The following is a 9,689-nucleotide window of genomic DNA, read 5'->3' on the forward strand; positions in this document are numbered from 1 at the left end:
AATGTGTTTCTCTACCACAGTGGCTGGTTCCCACTTGTTGCCTTGTCTAACCCGCACATTTTCACCAACTTGGAGGTCAGACAGTGTCCTGGTTCCTTGATCAAAATATTGTTTCTGTCTTTGTTGTCTATGCACGAGGTGGCTCCTGGCATCTTTATAGAAAGCTGGCTGCAATAATGTCTTTGTCACAGGTAACTTTGATTTGAGCCTTCTTCCCATGAGCATCTGAGCAGGTGAGAGTCCAACCCCACTCAGTGGTGTGTTCCGGTATTCAAGCAGTGCTAGGTACGGGTCACCAGCACTGTCCTGTGCTTTTGTCAGCATGTTTTTTATTGTCTGAACTGCTCTCTCAACTTGGCCATTTGACTGTGGGAAAGTGGGACTTGAAGAGGTGTGCTTGAAACCCCACTCAGCACTGAAGTCCACCATCTCTTGGCTCACCAGCTGTCTGCCATTGTCGGAGAACAACTCATCTTGCACACCATGCCTTGCAAATATAGACTTTAGCCCAATGATGATGTGTTTGCTTGTGGTTCCATTCAGTTTGATGATCTCTGGAAACTTTGAAAAATAACCCACACACAATAAATACTCTGCATCCTTGAAGTGAAACAAATCCACACCTATCTTTGCCCATGCTCTCTCGGGCACTGGGTGTGGTATAAGTGGCTCTCTGGGATTATTGTTCTTGTGTGTGTTACGTACAGCACACTGAGCCACGACTTCTTCTATCTGTTTCATCGTGCCCGGCCAGTACAGTACATCACGGGCTCGCTCCTTACACTTAACTCTGCCCATATGTGACGTGTGGATTTTCCTGAGCATTTCACTTCTCATGTGTGTGGTACTACTAACCTTGAGCTCTTGTGTATGAGTCCATCTGCATATGGCAGTTCTTCTAAATGTCCAGTACTGTTTGATTCTGTCTGGAAGCTGTCTCTGTGTATCTGGCCAGCCTCTCTGAATTGCATTTGCGACCAGCATCAACTCAGCATCCTCTTGTGTTGCTTCTTTGAACTCCTGCAAAGTTTTTTTTACAAAGTTGACTTCCAGCTCTTCATCAAGGAGTTTCTCATGGTGCTCTTTTAGAAATGCTCTGCTTAAAGCATCAGCAATATGCATCTCCTTGCCTGGCTTGTACTTGACCTCAAGACTGTACTTTTATAGTCTCATGAGCATTCTTTGTAGACTGGCTGGGGCGCTGAGGAGTGATTTTTTTTTTTTTTTTAATATATCACCTCCAGGGGCTTATGATCACTTTCTTCACGGACATGTCTTCCATACCTGGCTTTCTGACATCATAGTTCTTGAGTACTGGTGCTTGGCCGACGAGAGCTTTCAGTTTGTCACAACTCTGTTTTTGCTCTGACCCCCAGTACCAGTCCACATTCCCTTCCAACTTCCTTAGAGGAGCACTCAGGTCTGAAAGGTTAGGGATGAATTTAGAGAGGTACTGCAGTAACCCTGTGAACCTCTGGAGGGCAGCTTTGTCCTCTGGTGCAGGAATGTTTTGTATGGCTCTAACCTTTTCAGGATCAGGCTTGAGTCCTTTCTCACTGAGCACATGTCCAATGTAACTGATTTCTGTCATCCTTATCTTCCACTTACTTTTATTCATTTTCAGATTGACGATTCTTAGGCGGTCCAGCTGTTGTTTCAAGCAGCGATCATGCTGCTCTATGCTCTCTCCACAGACCAGGATGTCATCTATTACATTGACTACTCCCTCTAGCCCTTCTAGATGTCTGGCTATGCAATAGAAAAACCTGCCTTTCAAACCTGTATCCCCACATGGCGTGTTGAATGTACACAGGTGAGAGCTTTCTTGGTCCAATTTGATTTGCCAAAATCCGTGGTTAGCGTCTACAACTGAAAAGTATCAGGTCCTCTGGTCGATACAGATCCGAACTTTGTTGGGTTTTGTTACAGTCACCATACTATTGACCCAATCTGTAGTTTATTTCTGTTTGGTTATCACCCCTAAGTTTTCCATTCTATTCAGCTCTGTTTAAATTGTATCTTTTAGCGCGACAGGTACTTTCCTGGGAGCGTGTACTACTGGGGTGACATCTGGATTCGTCTCAATGTGATAAACTCCTGGTATGCAGCCTAATCCAGTGAATAAATCCTCATATTCACTTAGAATGTCACTCTCTTTTCTAAGCGCATGCAATCTTTTGACAAGCCCCATTTTCTCACATGATTCTCCTCCTAGAATAGGTGCATTGTTCTTTATGACCTCAAACTCCATGTCATACTTTTTTATCTTTGTACTGACATGTCAACATGACTTTACAGGGCTCCAGACTAACTTCTTCCACTAGGAGCACCAGTGCTCCTTACTGAAAATTTTAGGAGCACCAGCACAAAATTTAGGAGCATCCATATCAACACAACATATTCATTTTTTGTCTATATTAACTGCATTACTGATAATTTAGCAATAAACACAGGCAATTTACAGTAATAGCAATGTACTGCTTTTTCATTGCATCAGCAATAACACCAATGAACTGCGAACAGCGTATTCCATTCACTTGAGAAAAAAACTAACGAAGATAATTATCGCAGAATTCTGAGAAAAGTTTTAATGAAAAAAAAAATCTGCTCTTTTTCTGAATTAAAGAGATATTTATCTCAGAATTCTGAGAAATGTTTTAATGAAAAAATAAATCTGCTCTGTTTTTCTGAATTAACGAGAATTATCTCAGAATTCTGAGAAGTTTTAATGAAAAAAAAAATCTGCTGTTTTTTCTGAATTAAAGGAGCTTGAAGCTCCTTTTAAAAAATGAGACTCTCTAGCGCCACCCTTCACCACGACGGCAGTCGGGGGTACTGCAGCCAACAGTGAAGCCGGCACTGGAGAACGGGGAGAACGCACATGCAGCGTCATGTGACGTCACATCCGCAGGGCAGCACGGGAACTTCGGGACCGAATTGCAGCACATTTTGCAGCACACAGCCTGTTCAAGGCAAAGGAGATCTACACTAGAGGGCTCATTCTTTTGGGTTTGGAACGCTTCATCTGACATTATTACTAGAAAACTTAAAACGTATACGGATTTTTTTCATAAATCCTGCCACAATCCGGCCTCAAGCTCCTTTTAAGCAGATACCTAACAACTTGCAGAAGCTGTCATTCACTTGAGAGCTGGATTTCATGGAAGCAAACATGACATGCCTGCCCAGTTTAATCCAATTTTATTTTGCTTTTGGTTTGAAACATTGGGAGGTAGTCTTGTCTTTAAGTTATATAGATGGTATTGTTATTAGTTTGTCGACTTTGCGCAGGCCTTTGGACCTCAGGACTTTGCGGTTGTTCAGACGGAAAGGGTTTTTTTTTTTTTTTCATTAAAACCACGGCTTCTATTCTACAGCCTCATCACAGCAGATCATTCCGCGTCAGGGAAGCAACAATGTATCCGTGACAACAACCAACTGTTACATATTTTTGACGGTTACAGCAGGTAGCAAAAAGTAGCCGGTGTTAAAATGTATTTTTTATTTTCGTGAACAAGTAATTTGGCATGTTGGCGGTAAACTTTGATCTTCGGGGAGGAGCTAACGATGGATGAATGGATTGACGAGTGCCAGTCTCCGAAAAAAAAAGACGACATGCAGAGCTGTAAACTCTCCCACTCCGTTAAAATCGTCCTGTGTTTATCCTCATATTTTCGTTAGGCCGTGCATTTTTCCCTGCCATTTTGAGTATGCACCACAAACGCAAAATTCAATGGGAGCGCGCGCCCGTCTGGTTCATTGGGTTGAGCAGACTTATGTAAACCTTCCCCTGTACAGCGACGCATGTTCGATTCCAGTCGTGGGATATTTTGCCCCCACTTCCTACGCAGTGTTGTGCAAGTTCATACTTCTCATGAACTAGTTCAAAGTTCAGTTCACATAGTTTAAAAATGAACAGTTCACGTTCATAGTTCACCATTTTAATTTTGAACTAGTTCAAATTCAGTTCATTTCAATATTTTTAGGTGAGAAGTACAAATGAAAAGCCCCCCTATCCTAAAACTGTTCACCGTACACCAGTGGTCTTCAACCCTGGTCCTCAGGACCCTGTCCTGCATGTTTTAGATATTTCCCCTCAGAACCCTGATATAAATGACTGTCATTAACAGACTTGTGCAGACCTGGATGACAAGCTGATGACGAGCATTAATTAGAATCAGGTGTGATGATGCAAGGAAACATCTAAAACATGCAGGACAGGGTTGGAGACCCTGCTGAATACAATCATGTATTGTCCTAGTGGCGTTTCAACTTTATTCAGAGGCTGTAAATCTCCAACATTGTAGTGCATTATCAATTTGTCTACCTGTTACTGGGAAATCAGACCTCTTGGTCTTTCTGGGAACTTTTTTGATTTTTAAGGACTCGCAGATATTTTCTCCCACTGGGCGGATGCTTTAACTCCACATGACGTTTCTAATGTGAAGTTGACGAGGCAGATGTTCAGACTTGTTTTCTCAGCGCAGGTGGACATAATTTGCACAGAAAGGTTAGTTTCCTACCGTCAGACTCTTTGGGAGACGATGTGTAAAATTTCCGCAGATAATGATAAGCGGATCATCATCTGACGGCTCTCTGACGCTGCGACTGCAACGTCTCTCTTCACCTGTCAAGGCTGATTTATGGTTCCGCGTTAAATCGACGGCGAAGACTACGGCGTAAAGTACGCGGCGACGCGAACCATACGGTCCGCACGCCGCGTACCCTACGCCGTAGGTCCGCGTTGGTGTAACGCGGAACCATAAATCAGCTACATACAGACTGCACCGGGCTTGTGGAGCATGTGCGCGCTGCCCGCTGGTGAAATAAGAAGGATTATTCCGTAATAATTGGACCTAAACACTGAAGCTGCAACTCACATAATCTGAACAGTTCAAATTCCAGTTCATGATCTGCAGAATGAACAAGTTCACGTTCAAGTTCTTTATGTGTAAATATGTTGCGTTCAGTTCAACGTTCTCACAGAAATGAACGCGTTCATGCACAACACCGTTCCTACGGGTCTGTCTTTCACTGCACCATCAAATAAAGTCGCAAGAACCGCATGACACCTGGCAAAGAGTTGGCACTGGCGCGCGCCACGCCCCCCCGCCTCGCAGTGCGCATCCAGACACACATGACAGGCACGCACACACGCACGCACAGACACAGGCGCTTGCTTCGGCTCCTCCACATTATTATGAAAAAAATAAAGAAATGGGGGAGAAGGGTGGATTTGTAAGTCGCGCTGGTGCTCCTAGTTAAAAAACTATGTCGAACCGCCTCCAGAAAAGGTCGCAAAATGCGACCAATTGGTCGCAGTCTGGAGCCCTGCTTTACCTTTGGCTGGAATGTGGTGTCCTGCATAAGCAACAAGCTTGGAGTGAAATTTGCTCACTTTTTTATCCAGTTTCAGCTTTCTGAGGTCTTTCATAGAAATTACGTTGCAATCAGCCCCAGTGTCCAGCTTGACTTTCAAAACTTGTTGACAATCAGAGAAGCGCCCCGCTGCCTCTGCGGCGGGACGGTCCTCTGGTCCTGGAGGGCTGCTTTTGTGGGGGCGGGTGCGCCTGCCCACGTCGGCGCCCGGGGCAGCCCTGTCTCTCCGGGCAGTTTGGCACACATATTCACACATATTCATGCATACATACACATACATACATACATACATACATACATACATACATACATACATACATACATACATACATACATACACACACACACACACACACACACACACACACACACACACACACACACACACACACACACACATATACATACACATAGCCACACATATACATACACATAGCCACACACATACATACAAATAGCCACACATATACATACACATAGCCACACATACACTCGCGCACACACACATACATTTATATACACACAGACACAAGTGTTCTTGCTTCCTGGTTTAGCAGCGGGTTTGTATGTGTATATGTGATGTGTGTGTGTGTGTGTGTGTGTGTGTGTGTGTGTGTGTGTGTGTGTGTGTGTGTGTGTATATATATATATATATATATAATATAGTAACAATGCACATATATATGCCTTAGGTTTTTACCATTATGATATTAACCATTAATATGTGTGCAGACAAGGTAAAAAAAAAAAGAAGAAGACACTCAGATCTTCATGCCACTTTTTTTTTTCTTTGCATCCACTGCATCGATTTGTGAGACTTGTTTTTCTGCTTGAATTGTGCCAATAAAGAAGTCCTGATCTCCCTCGGCCTTGTTTATATGATGCACTTTATGATTATTTGTGTGCTTGCGTGAGTTGCACATTTTGGCATAGTGATTTTTCCCGTGGCAGGCTTTGCACACTTGTCCGTAGTAGGGGTGGGTTAAAAATATCAATATATCAATATTTTATCGATATGCATGTGTAGGAACGATTATCAATACATAAATCCAAGTATCGATTTAAAAAAAAAAAAAATATATATATATATATATATTTTTTTTTTAATCCCGATTGTATCCCCCATTTTATCACCCAGTGCTCCTACCTAAGTCAGTCCTGGGCATTGCTCCATCTACCAACCTCGGGAGGCCCTGCACTGAGCTCAAGTCTCCTCCTTACTTGAGGAGTGAGCAGGCTGCTTCTTTTCACCAGGCAGGGTGGGGTTTCTCTGGCCGGACGTGGCGCGTGGAAGGATCATGTTATTCCCTTATTGTAACCAGAATATCGATATCGAATCGTATCGGATCGGAAATCGTATTGTCTTGGGACCTAGTGTATCGGAATCGTATCGTATCGGGAGGTCAGTGATGATACCTAGCTCTAGTCCGTAGGCAGGGCACTTCCTTGGCTCATGCCTGTAGCTGCATCTTGCGCAGTTTCCTTGAGTCAACTCACTGGCTCTGCACATGTCTATTGCTTTATTTAGCGCGAGGTCCGGGTCTCTCAGTAGTCGTCCTCTCACTTGGTCATCTGTGATTCCACACACGATTCTATCTCGTATCAGTGAGTCGGTGAGGTGCTCAAACTCATAGTCTTTCACTTTGTTTTTTAAACCAGTCACATATGCATAAACAGTCTCTGATTTTCCTTGCACTCGAATAAAGAATAGGTGTCTCAAATACGTCACATTTTTCCTTGGCTCACAATGTTGGCGGAAAAGTTCTTTCAGTGTATCATAGTCATCTACGTCTTCATCGAAGTCAAAATTTTTATATACCTTTAAATGCTTCGTCCCCGGCACATGTAGGAACGTGGCTCTTTTCACTGCATCAGATTTTTTGTCTATTCCGCTGGCGACAAGAAACAGTTCAAATCTCTGGATCCAGACTCTCCAATTTTCTGCTAGATTTCCTCCTAAATTTAAGGAGGTCGGAGGTTTCATCTGCTCCATTTTGCCTTCCTATCTTTGTTTTCCTTCAAGTTTTTACTCTGACACCATGTTATATATGATGCGGAAGAAGCCATTTCTAGAACAAAAACTTTATTCTTCAACTGTCTCGTTACCAACGCAGTGACACGAGTACTGTCACAGTAATGGTCACACAGAGTAAAGCACTTGTTTTCAAATATACTACATAGATGAAGGGGAAGACCGAAGGTTCAGGACAAACTTTAAACCTCACACATACAACCAAACAATCAACACTGGGAAACACTTTTGACTTGTTAAAATCCTATCTTTTTGTAATTCCAGAACTCCCACAAGAAAATGTTTGTAAGGGGAAGGAGGACGGGGTTTTCAGTGACCAGCACCTCGATAACCTGGAGAGGAGCTGCAGCCCGGACCAGGAGGAACCAGGGCATCCACAGACTGTAGAACTGGAGGAAGACTCCAGTCGTCAGGATATGAAGGACAACGACGTAGAGGTGGATGTCTCATTGGTCAATGTCGCTGATGTGAAAGTTGGTGAACCAGGACCAAACTGTGGCCAGCTGCTGTTGCACACTTCTCCTGAAGCTCAAAACAAAGATGAGGAAGGGACTGAAAGTTTACGCTCAGAATCCAGTAAAACTGCAGATCCGGAGCCAATGGGACGACACGGTGACCACGAATATGCTGCTGTCCCGTCAGACAGCAACTGTAAATCAAAGCTGACCAGGACCCACACGGGGAAGAAGGTGTTTTCTTGCAGAACCTGCAGGACAGAGTTCAGTAAAAGTAGTATTTTAATGGATCACATGAAGATCCACACTTGTGAAAGGCTATACCTGTGCAACACCTGCGGAAAATCGTTTACTAAATCATCAAATCTTAAACGCCACATAATCACACACAGGGGTGAGAAGCCCTACATCTGCAAAACATGTGGAAAAACTTACACAGAACGTTCCAACCTGGTGGTTCACTCGAGGATCCACACTGGCGAAAGGCCATACATGTGCAACACCTGCGGAAAAACCTTTACTAAATCATCAAATCTTAAAAGCCACATAACCACGCACAAGGGCGAGAAGCCCTACATCTGCAAAACATGTGGAAAAAGTTACAGGCTACGTTCCCAGCTAGTGATTCACTCGAGGACCCACACTGGCGAAAGGCCGTACCTGTGCAACACCTGCAGCAAAACCTTTACTAATTTATCAGATCTTAAACGCCACATAACCATGCACACGGTCGAGAAGCCCTACATCTGCAAAACATGTGGAAAGAGTTACAGGATACGTTCCTACCTGGTGGCTCACTCGAGGATACACACCGGTGAAAGGCTGTTCGTGTGCAACACCTGCGGAAAAACCTTTACTAAATCATCAAACCTTAAAAGCCACATAACCACGCACACGGGCGAGAAGCCCTACATCTGCAAAACATGTGGAAAAAGTTACAGGCTACGTTCCCACCTAGTGACTCACTCGAGGATCCACACCGGCGAAAGGCCGTACTTGTGCAACACCTGTGGAAAAACCTTTACGGGATCATCAGTTCTTAAACGGCACATAACCACGCACACGGGAGAGAAGCCCTACATCTGCAAAACATGTGGAAAAAGTTACAGGCTACGTTCCCAACTAGTGATTCACTCGAGGATCCACACCGGCGAAAGGCCGTACCTGTGCAACACCTGCGGAAAAACCTTTACTGAATCATCACATCTTAAACGGCACATAATCACCCACACGGGGAGAAGCTATATTAGTGCAAGACCTGCAACAACGGTTTTAGCCGCAGAATTGATTTGCTGAGTCACATGAAAAATCACCCGGAGGAGAAGTCTGGTGACTCGTGACAAATGAAGCTCATGTTGTCGTCCTCCGGGGGCAGCTGTCCACTCCTGTCTGACCCACAGAAGAAGAACCCGCAGAAGTCCAACCACCACCTCCTGTGGCTGATGAGCCTAATCCCCTCCCCACAAGGGTTGCAGCTTCAACCTGGATTTATGCTTCTCCGTCAACTTGACGCAGAGGGAACGATGTGGTGGTGTACTTTTTTTTTTAAATTCTGCATTGAGTTTGTTTGAATCCCTGTTCCTTCTTAAAATCGTATTATTTGTTGCTGTTGGTAACTTGTCGTCTCCACGGTGCAAATAAAGAGCTGTTAGTATGTGCTGAAGTTTCTTTAAACGTGACAGTTTATTTCATTCATCTACAAAGCCTCTCTCACACGTCCTTTTTCCCGTCTGTTTCTTCTTCACTCACATTCTCTTTGTAACTTTAATCTGCAGCTCCATGTTGTTAAACTTTCGTTTGATATATTTTGATATATTTACAGT

The 9,689-nt window shown here is 43.9% G+C and overlaps 1 protein-coding gene across 1 annotated transcript; it reads left to right on the plus strand.

Annotated features, from left to right (window-relative positions):
* Window positions 1-7,681: 7,681 nt before the first annotated feature.
* On the plus strand, window positions 7,682-9,389 carry LOC133440404 (zinc finger protein OZF-like). The gene has a single exon (XM_061717664.1). It carries the CDS (start codon window positions 7,828-7,830, stop codon window positions 9,160-9,162), a length of 1,335 nt encoding a protein of 444 aa, XP_061573648.1. The 5' UTR covers window positions 7,682-7,827; the 3' UTR covers window positions 9,163-9,389.
* The last annotated feature ends 300 nt before the right edge of the window (window positions 9,390-9,689 follow it).

Source organism: Cololabis saira, chromosome 3 (assembly GCF_033807715.1).
Source record: "Cololabis saira isolate AMF1-May2022 chromosome 3, fColSai1.1, whole genome shotgun sequence".
NCBI classification, from domain to species: domain Eukaryota; kingdom Metazoa; phylum Chordata; class Actinopteri; order Beloniformes; family Belonidae; genus Cololabis; species Cololabis saira.